General features: G+C 38.1%; 2 protein-coding genes across 2 annotated transcripts in view; one reads left to right on the top strand and one right to left on the bottom strand.

Annotated features, from left to right (window-relative positions):
- LOC123311076 (neuroligin-1-like) overlaps nucleotides 1-22,479 on the top strand; it is a 167,206-nt gene that overhangs the window by 69,857 nt on the left and 74,870 nt on the right. The gene's annotated exons all lie outside the window — the stretch shown is intronic.
- Nucleotides 14,771-16,770, bottom strand: LOC123311073 (DNA primase small subunit). The gene is made up of 6 exons (XM_044894837.1): nucleotides 16,544-16,770; nucleotides 15,963-16,491; nucleotides 15,572-15,776; nucleotides 15,301-15,506; nucleotides 15,057-15,243; nucleotides 14,771-14,997 (listed from the first exon to the last, which is right to left on the bottom strand). The coding sequence occupies exons 1-6, from the start codon at nucleotides 16,635-16,637 to the stop codon at nucleotides 14,986-14,988; spliced, it is 1,233 nt and encodes a 410-aa protein (XP_044750772.1). The 5' UTR covers nucleotides 16,638-16,770; the 3' UTR covers nucleotides 14,771-14,985.

Genomic DNA, 22,479 nt, shown 5'->3' with positions numbered 1-22,479 from the left:
TCTCAAAATGCTTGAATTTTCTGGGAATAAAATTTCCATGTGGAGCAGTTTAGTTCTCCCCCTGTTGTTGATTTCAGAATGTAGTTCAATTTTGACATGAAAAAGCTGATTGATTTATTTCACAGAGAAAAATGTGAATAAAGTGGAGACGAACTCAAACACATTATTCGATATGAAACCACAGGGAAGTTCATACATCATGAATACATATCCAAATCGGCCAAAATGTTTATTTTGCCATCGTTATGCACACATCGAGGGATTCAAACTATCCTGTTCAGAATACCTATATATCGTAGTTAAATATTCAAGGGACGAAAAGCAATTAAATGGCCCGTTGGGGTACGGAGTTGGTGGAATTTGTCAATTTCGATTGTCCATTTGACGGATAGTAGCGAACAATCAGCCTCAGGTAATTTGGCGTTCCCAATTTGCCTCGGCCGGCGAGGAAACAAGGTGAAAGAAACGGAACGAAAACAAGATGAATACTGATTACGTTTCGTTCCGGAGTAGATAGCGCCCAGAATGGTGGATGAATTCGGCAAGCATGAGTAGATAATTATTCATTTTACGTTAGGACAACCAGATTTCAATCTAGATTACGTTTTTCGTTTCGGGTTCGGCGTGGCCTGGAGCTGCCTCGGGGCACATTCGGCATACAAGCCCGGAGTTAAATTGGCGTTAAGCATTCCGATATGAGTGTTTAAATAGAACCAACATCTCTCGCAGTTTTATCGGGATAATGATGGATGTTTTGCTGTTGTGGAACCGCGAGCCGGAGTTAGATTAGGAGCTCTCGAGGATCAAAAACGAATTCGTTCGAAAACTTCTTGTTGCGGCCAATTGAGCTCGCCAATTATAAAGTTCCGTTTTGAAGAACTCTCGGTTTTGGCTTGTAACAAGTTGTGAAATCTTTTCGCTTTCAGGTTAACGGTAAAGATGTCTTCAATTAACCCGCAACTTTGTGATTTTTTCGTCGAAATCGTTTCGTCTTCGATGGGAAGAATGTTCTCATCTTATTTCTCAAGTTATCTACTAAAATACGTCACTTATACGAGGATATATTGAAAAATTCTTATTCTACTATAGAACCAAACAAAATTTCAATGTCAGAATATTTAATTACTCAACATATTCTCCTCTTAATTGGATATATTTATTACTGCTAACCTGCAACCTTTCTAGACCTTTCAAAAAAAATGTTTCTTCTTGCTCTGCAAACCAGACCTTCACAGCTTTTATTTCCTCCTCGTTGGAAGAAAATTTACGACCTTTTAAACTTTTTTCAGTTGAGGAAAGAGATGATAGTCGGATGGAGGCAAATCTGGTGAATAAGGGGAGTGTTCTAGTAATTCAAACCCTAAATCACGAATTTTTGCATGGCAACATGAGATTTGTGGTCAGAGGCGTTGTCCTGCAAAAACAAACCACCTTTGGATAGCTTTCCGCGTCTTTTCTCTTTAATTTTTTCCCGTAGAATGGTCAGTAATGTCGAATAAAAATGTCCGGTTATTGTTCTACCCTTATTCAAAAAATCAATCATGATTGCTCCATGGCAATCCCAAAAAACTGGAGCAAGAACTATTCCAGCAGATTTTTGGACACGAAACTTCTTAGGTCTTGGAGAACCAGAGTGTCACCATTCCATCGATTGTTGCTTGGTTTCTGGATCGTAGAAATGTACCAAAGTCTCATCCATATTAACAATTCGGTTTGAGAAGTCTACATCGTTTTCAAATCGAGCACAGATCGAACGCGATGCTTCTACCCTTGCACGCTTTTGGTCAACATTCAAACATTTGGGGATCCATTTTGCAGCAATTTTTCTCACGTCCAAATTGACGTGAACTATATGATGAACGCGTTCGTATGAAATATTCAGTGCTTCAGATATCCGTTTTAGCCCAATTCGACGGTCTGATGAAATCATGTTACGAACTGCATCGATATTTTCGGGGACTGACACAGAAACTAGCCTTCCTGATCGGTCATCACCTTCAATGGAAAATTCACCTCTTTTGAAGCTTGCAGTCCAATTTTTCACGGTCGCATACGAAGGACATTGATCACCAAGGGTATTGAGCATATCTTCGTAAATCTGCTTACCTTTTAACCCTTCTAAATACAGGTACTCGATGATGGCTCGATACTCCAATTTTTCGATGTTCACCATAGGTATAAATTCCTGTTCGTATCAACACAGTATGATAACGCTTCAATATTTTTCTGGGTAAACTACTGGAAGAAAAAATTCGACTACTGTCAAGTTCTTCGAGTGTATAAGAGTCATCAACCAGCAACTAATGATTACCGAATCGGTGTAACCCAATCAAATGGAACCCCCCACTCGGAGGTCGAATTTCCTGCGCGTTTTCCGTTACAGGCCAACCCCAAAATCTGAGCGTGATCAACAAGCATCCCATATTATAGAATCGTCGATAACTGTACGGAATGTACCGTCTTATCTCTATGATAAAGCCGACTTATTAATGGCTGGTGTATTCCCAAGGTTCCAGTTCACCAGTATGTATATATAGAGGTAGCGGCATCGGATTAATCGATGGCTACTAATTAAATTTCATGGTGAGACGACTGAACGGAGGCAGATCGACGCTCGAGCGTCCCTTAATGGACGCCGATGATAGAGATATGCCAATGCTTCGAATTCGGTCAGTCTTCATCCGATTAGTCGTATTGTGGTCATTCTACTTCACCCAGCATTGTTCAAAAAATGACCGTCGGATAGAAACCATTGGACATCAGAAATGTTACACCCAAAAGTAATGATTTTCTCTACTTGAATTTTTGGCAGTATGCTTCCTTACTCTACGTCAAAATGAAACGATTTCTAATTCATTGATACGTTTACGACAAGTCTGCTAGTTATGAAGAGATGAGGATTGTGATTGGAAAACCTTGTATCATGGAATATACGAGGATGTACTGATATTTAGTTAGCCAAGATCAGTTCCATGTATAAAAATAGTATTGCGTTGCCATAGCAACGAACAATAATAACTCATTAGAAGTGTCAGTGTGAAGTTTAAGATCAAAAAAGTAAACTAGAGTTACGCAATCAATTAAAAGAAAGAAGATGTCCACCAAAATTGTGGAAATCGAAAAATTGAAGTATCGAGTCATCATCAAGTACATGTATTTGAAAGGGTTAAGAGGTAAGCAGATTAACGAAGGTATGCTTAGTAACCTTGGTGATCAATGTCCTTCGTATGCGACCGTGAAAAATAGGACTGCAAGCTTCAAAAGACGTAAATTTTCCATTGGAGATGATGACCGATCGGGAAGGCCAGTTTCTGTGTCAGACCCCGAAAATATTGATGCAGTTCATGACATGATTTTATCAGACCGTCGAATTGGGCTAAGACGGATATCTGAAGCACTGAATATTTCATACGAACGCGTTCATCAAATAGTTCACGTCAATTTGGACATGAGAAAAATTGCTGCAAAATGGATCCCCAAATGTTTGAATGTTGACCAAAAGCGTACAAGGGTAGAAGCATCGTGTTCGATCTGTGCTCGATTCGAATACGATGTAGACTTCTCAAACCATATTGTTTCTATGGATGAGACTGGGCTACCTTTCTATGATCCAGAAACAAAGCAACAATCGATGGAATGGCGACACTCTGGTTCTCCAAGACCTAAGAAGTTTCGTGTCCAAAGATCTGCTGGAAAAGTTCTTGCTTCATTTTTTTGGGATTGCCATGGAAAAATCATGATTGATGATTGATGCTTTAAGTTTTAACATAATATTACCACTTCAATTTTTGGAAATAATCAAGGACCATGAAAAATCTCAAACTACCAAAGTTCTCCACCGTTCGAAAAATGTTTTAGAGACCTGTCAGCTGTTCGACAGGTGTTCAATTTCCGAGAAGCGTCAACGGGCCCGGTCGGAGGTGCCGCCACTGGACGCAGCGATTATTTTCACTTCCGAAACCGGAACAGGGGACGGATCGTGTGACTTGCCAGAAAATTATTGGCATTCGCCGATAAAAACAAAGTTTGCCTGAAAGCTTTTACTCTCCGCGGAAGTTTCTCCGGTGATCGCTCAACGATAAAAAATATCGAATGTCCGGAGAAGGTCGCGGAATATATTGGTCGACTCTCACTTGGCCAGCGTCCCTCTTATCTCCCATCTACCGGAATGCCTAATGGATGTCGGTCGCAAAATGGCGAATGCATCGGGCGTTTGATAAGGTTACGAAAACATTTATTTCCTTTCAACTCCCAAGGCTGTTCGGTTATTTTTCGAGATCCTCAGTATCTGGGAGAAATCGATGATGGACTTGCTTGCCGAGTATTCAGCCAGTGTGGGAGTATACAGGGTGAGTCAGGGCCCGCGTCAGCTCAAGATTTTGCCGCCCCTATGCCTACACATATAATTAAAGAAAAAACACAGAAAAGTAAAAAGTGCGTACTGATTTATTTCCCAAAATACTGATCCTAGAAGTAATCTAATCGTATATTCGTGATCTACGACCTCGAATTAGTCAGTAAAATGACCCGGGTCGATATAGCTAAATAATTTCAGTGGTAAACAGACGAAATTATTCTAAATCCGAAAATTTTTTATTTTTCGAACTATATCGACCCGGGTCATTTTTTGACTGATTCGAGGTTGTCGATCACGAATATGCAATTAGATTTTTCTTAGGATCAGTATTTCAGGAAAAAAATCAATTTTAGTGAAGAATTTCGAAAAAATTTGTCATCTTTGAGAAGCTGTAGCAGCCAGAAAAGAGGCACTGGACATGTGCTGATTTTTTAGGTCGTGAATTGATCCTTCGCGAATAAAAACATCCAACTTTCATTCACCTACCGCGAACAGTTTAGATTTTATAATTTTTTCCGCGAAGGTCCAAAATTTCGAATTCTCCATCGACCATAACTTGAAAACTAATTCTTACAGCGAAATTCTGTTTGCATATTCGTGATCTACCCCCTCGATTTAGTAAATATCCGTATTTTGGTGGAAATCGGGGAAATCGAAAATTTTTCAAATTTTCCATACATATATGCATGGAAAAATTGCGATTTTTTTGAAAAATATTTTTTGTCTCCGATCGGAACCAAATTTATACTGTCGACTAATTCGAGGGCGAAGATAACGAATATGAAAACAGATATTTTTAAAAAAATTTATTTTTCAAGTTATGGTCGATGAAAAATTGGAAAATTTTGACCTTCGCGGAAAAAATCATAAAATCCCAACTGTTCGCGATAGATTAATGAAAATTAGAATTTTCTATTTGCAAAGGATCTATCTATCATAAAAAAAATCGGCATATGTCAAATTCTGTTTTTCTGTCGGCTACAGCTCCTCAAAGTTGGCCGATTTTTTCGAAATTTTCCACATAAAGTGATTTATTTCCTGAAATATTGATCCCACAAAAATCACAATTATTTAGGTGATAACCAGATTTCAAAGAAAAATAACCGGGGATTTCTTTATAAATTCCATTCCAGATTCTTTCCCTTTATTTATTTTTTTCCTCATCTGAGCCGACTGAGAAATTGTTAGTATTCGAGTTTTTCGAGTCACCAGTAACTATTTCAGCCCAAATGTATTCGGAATAATCTAATCCCGCATTCTTTTTATCTCCCTCGTAAGAATTTGTCTCCTTACGGAATTTCCAGAGACAGCGGATCAATAGGATTACGCTGACGTTCTTCTCGAGATACCAGTTTTGCATATAAAGGTCCGGATTTTTTCCTCTCATTCGTCGAAGTATTACTCCTCTTCCTTTAATGGGAACACTCTGTGCCTTCATTTTCATATGAATGAGGACAGTTGCTTGTAATCTATATAGTTTTTCGCAAAATCGAAACAAAGGGGAATGAAATATAGTGAACAGAGGTTTTCGGTGATTTTCGAATAGTTCTCGCATTTGCCGGAAGCGACAGGGGCGGACTTAGGGTCGTTTGTGATGAAGAGATCAAGGGACGCTATAATAAATCAGCCTAAATTTAAAATCTGTTGAATGATATAACTGAATATGAATCTTACAAACAGTTGAAATCACCACCCTAATAACGCCATCTATCTACGAATTCCATCGTTTTTAGTCTTAAATCGTACAAGTTCCCGGGAAAACTACCGAGGAGCAGTAGAGGTAGGTTGGGGGGAAAACTATTACCAACTTCATCGGTATCTAGAACTCACTCCGGCAGTTTAATAAAACGTGAACCGTTTTTACACCCTCCGAAATTTCGAAAACTTGGTCCATTAACAGAGAATATTGGGGGTCGATAACTGTGCCCGGAATTTCCTATCCACTCCAGAGTCATGGAACTAACGTGACAGGCAAATTGGAGTAGAATTTCTTGCAACGTGATAAAATAGGTATTTTAGGTCGTCCGCGGTGCATTCCCTACCCCTTTGTGTTTCGCGAAGTTGGGCGAAGTTTATAATTTGAATTTGAAGGTAGTTTGAACGGGGAAATGTGATATGCTCCGCGATCAGTTTTCTCTGCGCTCTGGCTGATTTGAATTGAAAATAAAGGGAAAGTTCTGAAGTGAGGTCAGGGGCTTTTATGAGCTTGTACAGATTTATAGCCAGAACGGACACACATCCAGTTACTGAACTCTCCAGCACTTATTCTTCCTGTATTTCCAAAAGACAGGGTGAATTTTTGAGTCGTACAAATATTTTAGTAGATTCTTTAGGTCGAAGGAAACACTTTTTTCCTTCACCATTTTTTTCCGAATCGGTTCGGATTAAAAAATACAGGCTGTTGAAAAACCATAAGAAATGTTATCTCACGAACGGTTTTAACGAATGAATGAATCTTTTTCGAACACAAAATGTCACCCATGTGTTCAAGTTTTCTCATAATGACCCTGACGTAAAAATTACAAAATTTTTTTGTCCATACGTGAAAAAATCTCAATAAACCCCCATTTTTCAGTTGTTGAATGTTCCTGTCAAATCCTCTGAAAAACGTTTCCTTTTTTTAGTTTCATTACACAGTTCTTTTAATGTTTTTCCGTGGGGGTACAAAATTATTGCGTATTGAACATTCTGACGGAGAGTAATTGAGATCCTTTTCATCCCTTGTTCGATACACTCAAAGAAGCCGAACGGAGATAAAAGATCTGAAGAACCTGGCAGGACTGAGAGAAGGAGGAGTACGAAGAAAGCAGTAATTAATATGTTCCAGGCAGGCTTCCCATTATCAGAAATCTCGAGAAATATTGCTGATAGGAAGGGTTGAATCTTGTGCAGGATTATGCTTGAAGTTTTCCAATATTTCCCGGCCTCCATCAAGTGCAAATTCTGAAGGTTCATCGAGAATATTGAAACAATATAATTTCAATTATTTTCGTTGGAATTTGAATGAATAGGTAGTCCGTATTTAGGGGTATTTTAATAGTAGCCTTCAATCTAACTCGCTGAAACATGTTCTTGAGTTACATCGCGAATGAAAATGTTTCAGTTAATCAATTCAGAAAATTGAAACCCAATGCTCGAATCAACTGAATTTTGGACATAAAATTTCGAATTGGATCACCCTTCGAATCTACTTTTTTTTTATTCGCATTCGCAATCATAAATAACACAAAAATTCGCAATTTTATCCCGGCTCCATATGTCCGCCATATTTCAGTCGATGGACGATGGAGATTTCACGAAATCCGTAACAGATAACGCGTTGCAACGAGAAAATGTTGTCAATTACACATACCATAGCTCACCATCCGTTTACCTCTTATTAAATCAGCCTTTCCCTGCGTTTGACAGAAGCAGGTTGAAAAAATTTGCATGAAATGAAAAGAGCGCTAATAAAAATCCACTACGACAATGCAACTCGCGGATTCCATGAAGCGGAAAAGCCCTAAATCGGCACATTTTCCGACCGTCGGAGAGGCGGAATCAGCCTAAATTGCATTTTCTACATTTTTTCCACTTGTACACGCACGTTCGCGATGTATTCCCGAATTATACCGGGCTTTTGAGACCCTTTTATTTCCGGATTCGATTCGCGCATTCAGTGGCGCTTCAGCTGCCCACAAACACCGAACGTTTATGGGAGAAGAACCACCAAATCCACCATTCGGAAACGATACATCGCCCCATGAATTGTGAATCATTTCCAGAACGTACGAAATATATTTAATCCTACTGAAACTCGAGATTTTAACGTTCAAGCCAGACATCATGAAATCTGCAGGTTTATAGCGAATAAACTTCTATATACGCTGCTCAAAAATTGTTAGGAATCACGTATAAATTTGTCTTCATTCGTGGCATTTGTTTAGTTACCTAGAACATCTGTTAACAAGAATATCAACTGAATATAGGGGAGACTAGGGAGCATTGATACATGGGGAGGCTTGATACAGGCTTATATCCGCGATCTGCAGCCGTTTTCAAAAGTATTATACTAGTGAACACTATTCTTTGGCAGAGGGCATTGCGTGACGTTAATCTGTAAGGCTAACAGTAGTTTGTTTGTGAAATATTCAACCAAGAGTGTTTCGAGGTGAGAAATTGTAAGTTTTTTCTCAAGTTACCATGCATTAATTCTTCGGCATAAACAAACATTTAACTGGGAAATATGCATAAAACTACTCAATTTACAGTTTTATTCGCTTTTCAAAATATATGGGTATAAGATGAAAACATAAATCACTTTAAAAATTGCTTTCAGGGAGGTTTGAGACATTTGTCGTGGGGAGGCCTGATACATGTATAATCTTCAAAAAATATTCCGTAGCTAGTTGGATAGGCCTACATGAAGGCGTCTTCACCATTCAAAATATCAAAGGGATTTTTAAAAACCGTACAATCCCCATGAATTTAACGAGGCCGACATTTCTTGTGTGGAAGTGACTAACTGACAATTTCCTGATTTTTCTACACCTATAGGACCAAAGCAAGCCAGTATCATTGCTGACCTACCTACTGAGCTGAATAATCCTCTCGATTACTCTCCCAGTACATCGTATCAATCCTCCCATATGTGGGGAGGTTTGAGACAGTTTACATGTTTTTGTGTTCAACGTTCTGTACAGAATAAGATGTTTATGTTTTGCGACTTCTATATTTATTTTGTTGAACGATTAATTGAAGAATTATATAATATAAAAAAAGTCCTGCTTCTTCATATAATTCAGTTTCCAGAATACAAATTCCAAAAAACGTATCAACCCTCCCCAGTCTCCCCTACCCAATATTTCAAATTTCACGGATATAGGTACTTTTAATTTCCTGAAATTCAAATTACTCGAAAACAGCGCATTATACGAGGAAACATGAAGAATACTTTTATTTTACAAAACTTTCAAATATTCATAAGATAGCGCCCAACTTAGTTTCAAGAGTTGGATTCTCTCAATTTTTGGTATTTTATGAAAGATTTCTTTCTTCATAGTGTTGTTGTATTGAATTAAAATTTTAGTTTAATATGTAGTAATTTTCCTATATTGCAAATTTCAAAAACATAAACTATTGCTCAGGCTATGGTTAAGGCAGGTTGGTGCTTAACGGCTCCCTGTGTTCCTGAGGGTCTGCCCTCATATTTAGTCCATATATAGGTCCATAATTAGGACCTATATGCATCAAGCTTCGCTGGATGCTTGCTTGACAGATGTTCCAGGGAGACAAGTCTCATTCATACTTCTCTCTTTAGTGCTACCATCAAGATAAGGTCTTTAGACACACCCTGGCACGAGTCAAACAGCGAATAACCGAAGAAATCCGGGCCATACGGATATTTCCAACTGATTCAAATAAATAGAACCGTTCCTTCCAACTTTTACAATTTTTTTAAACCCCTTTGAAAGTCCAAGACATGCTCGATAAGATAAATGGAGACCATAGTGTTGGGAAAAAAATGAAACCTCTAAGTACCATCTTGCTTCTCCCGATGAATGGATTGTGATGGACCTTGCTAAGACACTTTTATCGACGACACAAATCTATTGTCAAACCTTACGCGTTTGCACGAAGGATAATTGCACTCCTGAAGTTCTACCAGAGTGCTTAATCTCAACCATCAATCGACCAGACCGAATTCCAAAGGTGATGGAACGATACGAGCGAGTCACTTCAAAGTTAGATGAAATTCAGACACCCCCTCAGTCAGGGGTTTCACAATGTAGAACTCGAATCATGACTGATCATCAAACTGTCTGAAATCAAAACTAAGTTAGCAAGTCAGGCGTGTTGTAGCAGGTCCCCAGGGCCGTACAACAGGCTGGCTGTGGGGGTCGTCAGCTTCGTCAGCACAGTATCTGGATCTTACCGCTCATTTAACGGCAGATAAACTAATTACCTTGATCGGTTAATTGAATCTGCGGCGTTAATTCTCCGGGTTCATTAAATGTATTAGACTGAGCTGCAGGGATCGGCTGGACGGAAGGCTTAAAGTGTATTAGGCAGGAAAAATCTGGAGGTTTTATACGAGAGTTTCGAAAATATGAGATACCTCCAGTGGAATCGAGAAATCTCACAAACTGAATAAATCATGGTCGTGAAAAAGAGTCATTAGGCGATTGAAGCCATGATGCTACTTGCCCTATTTGACGAAAAAACTAATTTGTATGAACAAAAGCCCCCAAAATTGAAACTGAGCAGCAATTGAAGTGTGATAGCTAAAAAATTGCCTTTGTTTGACTAGCTATAACTAGAAGTAACTTGTTTGAGGTGGAGTGTTTCTTTTGACCTCAAGAATCTATTGTTAAGATATTTGTAGAAGTCAAGGACTCTCCCCAGGGCCGTTCTTACCGGGTTGCAGCCGCGTGGTCCCGTTTCGTAAAATAGTACAAAATATTCTCGGTCACTGACTAACTCAAGATCGTAGATTACGAATATGCAATTAGATTTTCCCTAGGATCAGTATTTCAGGAAATAAATCACTTTGAGTGAAAAATTTCGAAAAAATTTGCCAACTTTGAGGAGCTATAGCAGACAGAAAAACAGAATTTGACATATGCTGATTTTTTTATGATAGATAGATCCTTTGCAAATAGAAAATTCTAATTTTCATTAATCTATCGCGAACAGTTGAGATTTTATGATTTTTTCCGCGAAGGTCAAAATTTTCCAATTTTTCATCGACCATAACTTGAAAAATATTTTTTTTTTTAAATATCTGTTTTCACATTCGATATCTTCGCCCTCGAATTAGTCGACAGTATGAATTTGGTTTCAATCGGAGACCAAAAATATTTTTCAAAAAAATTGCAATTTTTCCATACATATGTATGGAAAATTTTGAAAAATTTTCGATCTCCTTGATTCCCACCAAAATTGGAGTATTTACTAATTCGAGGGCGTAGATCACGAATATGCAAACAGAATTTTCCTGTAAGAATTAGTTTTCAAGTTATGGTCGATGGAGTATTCGAAATTTTGGACCTTCGCGGAAAAAATTTTGAAATCTTAACTGTTCGCGGTAGGTGAATGAAAGTTGGATGTTTCCATTCGCAAAGGATCAATTCATAACCAAAAAATGCAGCATATGTCCATTGCCTCTTTTCTGGCTGCTACAGCTCCTCAAAATTGACCAATTTTTTCAAAATTTTTCACTAAAAGTGACTTTTTTCCTGAAATAGTGATCCTAGGAAAAATCTAATTGCATATTCTTAATCAACAACGTCGAATCAGTCGAAAAAATGACCCGGGTAGATATAGTTCGAAAAATAAGAAATTTTTGGATTTAGAATAATTTGGTCTGTGTTTACCACCGAAATTATTTAGCTATATCGACCCGGGTCATTTTTCTGACTAATTCGAGGTCGTAGATAACGAATATGTAATTAGATTTTTTCTGGGATCAGTATTTTGAGAAATAAATAACTATGCACTTTTTACTTTTCTGTGTCTTCTCTTTAATTATATATGTAGGCATAGGGGGCGGCAAAATCTTAAGCTGACGGGAGCGGCCTATACCCCAGGACCAAATCCAACGTTCTGACAATTAATAACTTCAGGGGGCCATCCGGAAGAGATATTTCACCAACGAGTCACCCCTAAAGCCCGTTTGCAACAGCCGAGAATTCTCTAGAAAATTTACTCGAGATTTCATGCGCCGTGAATTATGTACCGTTACATACGCACTTTCGGTAGAATTCTCTGTTCAGTTGCGTACTAAATAGGCTCCGCCCTTTTCTTGCAAGAATTTTGTAGAGAATTCTCCAGAGAATTCTCGGCTGTTGCAAACGGGCTTAAGAGTCGGGCCTATCCGAAATTATTCAAACGTAGTTGCCCCAACTGTTACGTTTGAGTTTACGGTTTCCTTCTGGCTCGGATACAAGTTTAGGGCCCATAAGGCCCTGAAGCATTCGCTGTAAATAATCAATCAATGGATATATTAAATATATCGAATGGATACCTGAACAGCGGCTTGCGGTTTCATTCTCCTTCATATCCGAAATGGATTCTATGTACATCGTAAAACGAATGGAACTATAAAATTCGACGGTCGGGTGCGTATTGACGTCAAACTAAAACTGAATTACGGTTTGAATGGGAATTGATGCTTGGAGTATTATTGGAGGGAAACGACTCTATCTTTATTGTTGAAAGGACGTTCACACGAAGAGAACGAGAGTAAATTACAATTGCTCAAGTGTTAAGAACGTGAATTACCTGATGGTATTATCAGTAAAAGAACATTTCTATTTTCATGATAAGAGTGAAGGCTACGGAATTAAAGATATCCTGTGTATAAACGTAAATCGTAGTTTCTGCTGTACACGATAAAATTGTCAGTTTATCGTTCTTAGACGCCAAGTGGGAATATCCTATCCTATTGATAAATGTTTCAGCAACTTCAGGATCGAGTATCCTAATGTTGATGTAGATTATAAATCTTTCCAAAGTACTGTATAAAGATGTGTTGGCGTTTTCCGTGAAACAGGTAGTGTTCAAAGAGAAGCAACTGCATGTATCTCTCCTCATAAGCCCTATGTCGATGGTTGTCCAACAAGCAGAAGAATCCAGAAAGAAACTCATTCCCTTTTATTTCCACGAGAGAAATTTAGGACGTGTTGGAGCACAGATTGCACCATTTTAATGATCCCTCAGGTTCCTACTTTAACGTCCTGACCGACTCCTTACTAGTAATTAAAAGTTCTACTATAACGGTAAATTGATTAAGTAACAGCTCGGCAACGATAATAAAAACTTTCTCTACTTGAGCTAAGATGAAAAATTTTATTTCTCCTTGCTTAACAACTATTGTCTGTTACGTCAGAGGAAGAGGTAGGTATAGTTTGATCATGATGGATCATAAAATATGGCTTTTTCGTCACGTTTATATGAGCTCTTATGGTCTTTAGATTCTTGGAAACTGGATCTTAGCACCAACCAAATTGTTCACTCTCCAAACCTCGACCCAATCGAGGAAAATGCCAATCTCGAAGAGAATTCAATTGTCGGCATAAAGAAGATTCCCGTTAGAAAGAAAAATTCTGAAAGATCCGCCAGGGGTCGGACGGTAAAAAGCAATTTTTGTTGGGAAAGAACGAAAGAAATTAAAAGGGGCACCGGGACCTCGAACCAACAATTCGAAATGGCGAATGAAATTCAGAACAGAGGTGGAACGTGTGAAAAGAGGACTAGGATGCCGTTATTTATGAAGCTTTCCGGGCAAAAAAGGATCCCTGAATTGAAAATCGCTAAATTTCGTTATGAAAATGGAAGGGTGGGACGTTTTGTATCTCGCGGAGGGAAATTCGTGTTGGCAGCTCACAAACAACGTGTTCATGTCTTTGTGATGATAAAAACGCACGAGTGGAGTCGGAATTCGAAAAGGAATTTTTGATTATAGAACCAGAAACCTTGCATTTCCACAGCTTTTTGTCCTCTCTCAAATATCGATGTGTTAATCCAAGGGAATGCATCCTTTTTTTTATCGAGGGACACATGGCCCCTGGAGCAGGCGTGTGAGTAGCCGGCTTTATTCAAACACCTTCTCCATACACTTTTACATCACAACTTGTACATATTGTGGCCAATTTAATCCCAATTCATGTAACCGCGTATAACGTTCCATAAAAAGGACCGTTTAGCGTAACAGAGCGAGCACTTAAATCCCAACAACGAAGAGAAATCCTGCAGGAAGACATGGCAGCAATTCCATCCAACGGAACAACAGAATAGTGTCCGACTTCTCAATTCCGTAGTGCATTGCAGTGTTTATATCTGGCGGCTGCAAGCAGTGCGGAAATGAGGGTTCGGACCCTGCTGGCATCCCTCCATCCAGTGAAGGGTAAGTGACGTATCTTTCCGACGCCGGACGTCGCCCATTAAGGGGGCACGGGGGCGCCGAATTGCGCGGATCTCGAATCTAGCCCTCTCTCTTCTGGATGCGTTTCCGGGGATGAAGTGACGGACATTCCGGGATGCGAATATGGTTTAGGGGATCGTTAGAGTGGTTCGTTTCATAATTCACGGTAAATTGTGCTTTATATGTCGAGGAACTGGAGACGTTCGCAGTCTTGGAGTAATTTGGCTCATTTGTGGCCAGGGGACGTTTCCAGTTCGGGGAGTTTGATGAGTTCGCGAGTTATTCAGGGAGAACTTTTTTCTCATCGACATCTCACCTGACACGGTTTATCAGAGTTTACTTGACGTCAATCCCACGATGAATTTATGAATTATAATTATATTTTTGGCATTGTATTTTCATGCAGATTTTTAAAACATCCTGTACTTCTTTTAAATTATTGATCAAGCACTAACAACACCCATTGATTCCTTAGAATGATTGCATTGGGGAATCAAGTTGAAATAAAGAACGAAAATCCTTCTATTCTCATAATAGGCAAGGAAATATAAACAACAAAGTATCATTAACAATTACAAATGGTATTTAAAACATAAGTAACCCTACTATAATCCAAATGTGAAATAAAATTCGTTAAAAATTTCTCGAATCACAAAATAATGAGAAACATACATTTCAAATTACAATAAAACATGTAAGAATCCTTCTCGAACCACTGAGTCCATCAGATGACCTCCTGAAAATATTGAAAGCCATCTAAATTCCATATACAAATCCTTGACACAAACTCCTTACCATTATATCAGTATTTTCTTTACTCCTCATATCCCTCTCTAAAGACCTTATAAACTGCTCGAAAATCACCACAGATTTCAGTAGACTCGTTTTTTTATAATCCTTGATTTTTATTGACGAGTCTTCAACCCCCTCGGTCATTGTTTTGGACTTAGCATCATATTCATTGATTTCTCGATCAAGTAAGCTTGTGAGAAGTTCAGATTAGATATTTATGGTTGGATGATTTTCAAAGAATACTCACGTGATGGTTGGAACTTTATCAGGTTCGAAATTATCGACAAAGCGTGGATTGAAAGGTACTGATATTTTGCCACTTTTTGGATGGACACAAAATGGGGCTTTTAGTAAATGGTTCATTGCTTTCGACACATGAATATCCAGTCGAGGATAACAGTATTGTAACTTTATTTCTTCCCTCAAATTTTTCAGGTTTTTAGGTATTTGACCCTGAAAGATTTCAATGACTTATTCATCCAAAGGAATATGATAAATAACGTGAGTTGTAACCTCACCTTTCTCAGTAAATCTGTGAATGTATTTTCAAATGCCTTCCATCTCTCCTCAGATGTATCAAATTTCTCTAAAGCTTCCTTAAAAGTACCACGTAAATCTTGATCTATAATATTCAAAAACTTGTCCAGTCTTTCTTTCCCTAATATATCTTGATGAATTACCAATGACTCATTGAAGTATTTATCAATTATACTCAGAGATCTCCTAAAATACTCAATTACAGTGATGATAGCTAGGTGAGCAGCTTAAGCTCAAACCAAAAGTGGTACATGCATTATCAATTTCATTATGTTCAACTACAGTTAATATCACCCCCCATATAAACAGTATATCCATTCTCAAATCGGGCTCCTAAAAGTAAGTTACAGTGAATAAAACTGAAACACTCACACAATTGAATGATGAATTTTTTCCCCTGGCAGTTGAACCTTCTTAGTTGATAAACCACCCTTCAGAACTTGTATATACTCAGCGACAGAGCTCCTGACATCATCTCCTAAATGTCTAACGCTAGAGTCAGCTACCCAACAATGTATACCTCTTCTTCCAGAGAAAACCCACAATATATTTTTAAAACCGAAATCTTCTCTCAATGTAACGTCTATAATTTTACAGGCAATGACCATGAATTTCCAACATTTGTTACATACTTCTGCTCCTGAGCAACATATACGTACATCATCGTAATCTGTCATATCGATATCGAAGACCAATTCTTTTTGGACTGGTATCAGTGTTCGACATGTGAGTTTATCTTTGGGTCTTTGGAGGTATATGGCACCTATATCGATCTTCACAGGCAGTTTCTTGTGGATTTCTTGAACGAACTGTTCATAGGTATCAAAGGACTGATATCTTATGTATATATCTCCAAATAGAGTAAAAGATACTTCTCTCTTGGAAAATATCTGATTGTCTCCTAAAACAAGTTTTTGATTTCAAAACTGTTACGAAAACGAGTTTTAATTTACCATAACTAAGCCACTGATAGAATAATTGATGTGGAAAGAGTCGTTTGTAATAGAGGGGTAATAAATCAGGAAGGTGTTCTTCATTGAAATCCATTTTCCTTTCCAATGATAAAATGGTATAACTGCAGATTGTTAGCAATAATTTCAAAGTGTTCACAGCATAAATTAATAGAAACAGCAAAAGACAACAACTGTATTTCCCGCTAAATTTCAAATCGAAATTGAGGTTATGTTTTATGTCATTTCATTTTTAACTACAGGAAAATTGAACTACAGTACTATTCTTCCCACTTCTCAGAAATATTCTTTTCGATGGGGAAACTTCTCCAGATAAATATTTCATTTCAGAATCATGCTTTGATTTACACTGTTTCCGGTAATATGAATACGAAATGTGTCTTCAACTTCGTACGCTCATTTAAAAAACATTTTCCAGTTTTTAAATTCAGGGGCTGGAAAAGTTTCACGCTCCAATTTTTGCCAGATTGCAAACTTCACCGAAGTTTTTACCCGAGAGATAACAATCATTATCTTGTTGACGATCATGAAACTCAGCTTGACACATTTAATAAATTTGGGGGGTATTAGGGAAGATGAGATTTGGAGTTTGAAAATGATAGGGCATCGTGAAGGTATAAACTATAAAATATGCAGATTCTCGAATGTGAGTCTATCAAGTGAACAATTTTTCAGCCCTCAACGAGAATGCATCTCAGATTACCTAGTTATATTGTGAACCTTTCATTTAGATTAAGTTAACAGATACTACTGTCTCTGAAGTTGGACAAAATAGTCTCTTGAACGCGCTGTGAATAAAGTAGCTTTTTCCGTGAATTATTATGCCATCTATTTACGTCGATAAAGGGAACAATCCCGGTTGAAGGCCCCTCAAAAACTGGTTAAGTGCATTTAATTCCAGAATTGATGCCAGCCATTTTTCCAGAGAGCGCCTTCCAATCGTAAAAATAAATTGAAATGCTCTTTAAGTGGGTGATTCGTCTGGAGCATTATTCAGAAGACAAAAGACCTAATTTTTTTCGGAAGCAAATCCATTCCGCCGAAGTGAATATTCGATATTCTGATTCTCGGTTCGTGTTGCGCATTTTTGATTCCTGTTTTCAATCAACGACCAATTTGGGCATCTCGTTTTTTCGATGCAATTGACGTATGTTTTATTGTTTTTCAAAGTTTTGGAATTGAACTACACGAGGGTAGAACAATCTTATCCTGACTTTGGCAAGGCCTTTTATGGAGTAAAAGAATATGCTTTGAAATGTAATAGGTGGGTATCTATATCATTTCGAGACAATAGAAGCCCACATGACCGTTACAAAGTCTTCTCTCTGAGACGTCGGGATTTACAGAAATGCAATGGAATAATGGTTTATTGAAAGTCCGACTAAAACAGACCGAGGCACTCTGGACCTCCCCTTTCTTGCTGCCCAAGTGAATTTCGCTAAAAATGAGATTTAGTGCACCGTTGGAGCAAGAAATCTAGGCAAATGTTTTGAGATCCCTCGAATTATCCCTTGGGTCTTAACTGAGCTGTTCTGCTGAACTTTCATCAACGGATTACTCAGAAAATGGAGAAGGTCTGAACTCATTATCCAGGAATCATGAGAGAATGTCTCCAGTCGGTTGATTTCGAAAAGGGCGAGACGTTGTAAATGAACTGAATAATTCAGTTCATTATTATTGCTACGTGGATAACAGCCGATTCATGAACGTTTTTTGATCTGTGAGATTCTACCCTTTTGACAATATTTCAGGTATCTCGACTCGAGTCAGACGTGGTTTTTTGTTTTTTCTGCGACCGAAACTGAGTGTACGATGGATCAATGAATTGTAGAGAAGGGTAGTTCATTGATACTTGTAGTTGGGGAGACGAAGAAGAAAATTCGGGATTTACTCGAGCGTGTCAGATTAATATAAGTGGACATACCTTGGACCCTGTAGAGTAGTACTCTACCAAAAATTAGACCTGTATATAGGGGGAATTGTCTAGGACAGCCTGTCAGAATAGTAAAAAAAAGCGATCATTGTACATACTCGAGCGTGTCAGATTAAGATATATGTGGTTAATTACATGTTGAAAAGTATATATTCACTTAATCTGACAATTTAAGCCTGTCAAAAATGTGTGGGAGGGCGCCAAACTTGCAAAAAAAAAAACGTCACGTGTACATTCTCGAGCGCGGTGGCGTTTTCTCTTATTTCGAAGCTAATGATTCAAGAATAACGGAAAAACTATAATCTGACAGTTTTAGCAAGCCGAAACAATAAAAATTGGACATAAAGGTCACCAAAAACACAAATTTTTTGAATTATCTCCTTCCCTGGGTGTCAAATCTTTTTGTATAGCATAACATTTTGTACAAATTTTGTCCCAAGCAATTTTTTCTACGTTCATACGTTTTCTAGATATACGACGATAAATGCGAGGTGTTTAGCGATACATGCTGAAGCGAAAATTCTCTCGTTGGAAAATAGTACATTCTAAGGTTCAGTCACAGACAACACTAAAATTTTCGTGACTAATTTCGAAATTGTCTTCATAGAAATACCTTGTCATTTTGACAATTGTAGATTAGACTGGGATTATTCTACATTGACCTTGCCCTTTCGCATGTGTGGCTAAGCTTCTCGCCCTTATCACCCTCTAAGAGAACGGTTAAGAGTATGTAAAATTGCTTCAGACAAAATTTGTGTAGAATTTTATTATCTACAACTTTTATAATGAATACAAAAACGATTAGAAGTACAGGAAGGGAAATATTCGAAAAAAAGGCATTTTTATCATGTTCAAAGTGTCAGATTAAGAAAACCCCCCCTGATTAGTGTCAGATTAATAGGTCAACACGTGTACAACACCCAGATTAACCATCTGTATGAAAATCTGACACGCTCGAGTATGTACAAGTAACGATTTTTTTTTACATTTTCAAAGGACCGCTATGACCTTTCGTCACGTCCAAATTGTCAGTCCCTTGAAAAGTAGGTTCCTTTGGGTCCAATTAACATATCTTCCAAAAATCAGAGACGCTGGAATTGTTTTTTTACCATTTTCAACTCTTCCTTACGGCCAGTCCCACCGCGCAAACTGTCAGATAAGCATGAATTCATTATCAGAGACACGTAGAGCATAGACAGTATCTTAATCTGACACACTCGAGTATGTACACCTGACGATTTTTTTTACATCTTTAAGACCCTGCAGACGCTTTCCCCACCGCTGAAAGCGCATACATCATAGAACCTTTTTTTTTTTTTACCATCTAATCTTCAAAATCTACTAGGTCTCCACGACGCTCGAGTAAATCCCGATATCTATTGAACCTACTTCAAGGTAGTGGATGATTTACGTAATTTCTCATCATCTATCAGAATCCACATGTCATGTAACATAAATCGTGAAAATTTTCCGTCTTTATCATCAGAAATCAAGAAATCACAATACTGTGGTTTCGATGACTTAATCACTCATTTCGGGGTGATAAAAACCCCAAACTCCAACCCGCAAACAGCCTCATATCCACAACTTTTATATAAAAAGCACATCCGGCATTCTCCCTCCTGATGGCGCTTTCAAAGAAAACTTGTTGAATTAAGACACTCCATTGTTATTGAATGACGTCCTCTTTCTTCTACTCGACAAGAGGCGTCATTGTTTCTTTTTTAGAGGTTCTGAAAAATGAGACTCCATAAAGTGACTGGCAAACCGGCGCTGATGTTCTCTTTCTGCCGGATGTATTGTTCTCGGCCGTGATTAAAATGTAAATGTGAGAATGTGAGCAAGGCTGCTCCGGCACCGCGGTTGCAGTGTATGCAGCAATTCTCATTGTGACCTCCATTCAAGTAATGGGTATCTCATTTAAATAATTTAATTCCCATTCGCGCTTTTTACCAGCTTGTGGGGTTTTGTTTCCGAAATTGTTTTTTTTTATGCGCCACTTTTGTGCATTACATATGGGTGGAAGTGTTTTGCAGCCTTATATTCATAAGCCAGTTCATTTTTGGGGCAGTTACACGATAACGAGGATTTTGGGATATGGATGCAGGTACATAATGGGACTCAATTATCCACCATAGATAAAGAATTTCAATAGAATCCTGTAGCAGAGACTCTGTCTGTAGGTACCTGCTTCTTAAGGAAAGGAGGAGCAGAGAGAGAATATCATGTCCTCACTTAAAAAACAGAACAGTTTTCAAACGAACCTCTGAGTATTGAGTATTGGTAGTAATGATTTGAAGTCATGCGAGAAATCAGGCGAAAATGAGAAGTCAGTGCCAACAAAAAACCCCAAGAGCCAATCACAATTGGAAGTTGGAAGGTCATATTTATATAACGGATAAATCTACTGCATAGAGAAAGGAAAAGAGTCTCTGATCTACTGGAATCAGAACTTCGAAAACACAAACCCGGACACGATAGATCTTGAGGTCCCAGTGCATCGCAAACCCTTTTAATATCTAGAAATCTACCCTTAGCCAACTCAAACTATCCTAACCTAACCTTTCCCGAACTAACTCAACCCAACCAAACCTAACCCAACCTAACCTAACAAAACCTTATCCAACCTAACCTAAATGTGATTACAATTTCGATGATTATTCAAATTTTTGCTATAAATCTTGTCTGTACAGTATTGTACAGTGCAACGCAATCCCTTTTAAAATCTAGAAATCTACCCTAACCCAACTCGATCTGTCCTAACCTAACCTACCCCAACCTAACTTAACCTAACCAAACCTAACCCAACCTAACCTAACAAAACCTTATCCAACCTAACCTAAACGTGATTACAATTTCGATGATTCTGCAAATTTTCGCTATAAATCTTGTCTGTACAGTATTGTTGTATTTTTTTGGAGAAAACTCGTTTCCCTGCATAAATGTGGCCAGTTTTGTTCGATAACCGACTAGAAAAAAGCGCTTTTGAGTCTCGCAACTTGAAAATAAAAATAATTCAATATTTCAGAAGGACAGCTCTAAAATTGGGCCAACAAACCCGTAACAAATCTTCGAAAAATAGGACGAACTATTCTTATTCATCTAATTCATTTCAAATCATTACGAACCGTGAAAAACCAAGTCAGCGCAGCTGTATCTCGAGGAAGTCAGGAAAAAGGAAAAATCCTCCCTAAACTGGAGAATTCAATTTGCCGGAAAGCGCCAGTATAAATGTGCAACAGAAAACTTTTCAGGATTTTCCGGGAGAATTCTATTTTCATACGTGTTCTCTATATTATATGACCTGGCATATTCCATTCTGCCCAGTAACAATGTATTCAAATAGAGGAGAATGACATAAAATACCATATGTGTGGAAACCTCCCTTTATAAGGTCGTTTCTATTCAGCAACCGTAGCTTCTACTTTATTTATTATGCTTTTATGTTACGCACAGTATAGGGAAAATTAAATTATTGTATTCCTTACGCAGGCAAAAAACTTCTGGTTTAAAATACCACGATACTTATGTATACGATCATCTGAGAATAGCTTCTTTAGACTTTGAAACTTCTTTTTCAGTTAAAGAAATATTAGCTTTGGCTTTCGATGGAATAATTCGAGACGCCCCTGTCCGTGAAACCCCCCAAAAAAAGCAATAACGCCCTCAAGCGTGAAGTCATGAAACTAAATAAAAGGGCCCACATAAAATACACTCAATCTGTGTTTATTATGTGTGACAATATCTGGGTGTCTTTGGGGCTGTAAAAAATAACTGGTTCAAAGAATAAATGGAGAGTTTCACGCCATAATTTTCGCGTAAAAACGGCGTTTCATTGATGACACTTCGGTAGTTGCAGCTCTATATTTCTGATTTATGGGTCAGGTTGATGAGTGGTAGATATGAACGCGCGGGATCGACCCATCTGGGAAATGGGCTAATAATAACGCTATGCAATGGTGATGTTGGATTTTCATCGTGTTGG

Source organism: Coccinella septempunctata, chromosome 4, assembly GCF_907165205.1.
Source record: "Coccinella septempunctata chromosome 4, icCocSept1.1, whole genome shotgun sequence".
NCBI classification, from domain to species: domain Eukaryota; kingdom Metazoa; phylum Arthropoda; class Insecta; order Coleoptera; family Coccinellidae; genus Coccinella; species Coccinella septempunctata.
This window is presented reverse-complemented; position numbering and strand designations above follow the sequence as displayed.

What these genes read in the sequence shown, in the direction of transcription:
- LOC123311073 (XM_044894837.1), bottom strand. Translation starts at nt 16,637, where the DNA reads ATGGATTTCAATGAAGAACACCTTCCTGATTTATTACCCCTCTATTAC. An exon ending in AAAATTCATCATTCAATTGT is followed by an intron (nt 15,777 to 15,962) that starts GTGAGTGTTTCA and finishes TGAGTATTTTAG; the next exon opens with GAGATCTCTGAGTATAATTG. An exon ending in GATAAAGTTCCAACCATCAC is followed by an intron (nt 15,244 to 15,300) that starts GTGAGTATTCTT and finishes ACTTCTCACAAG; the next exon opens with CTTACTTGATCGAGAAATCA.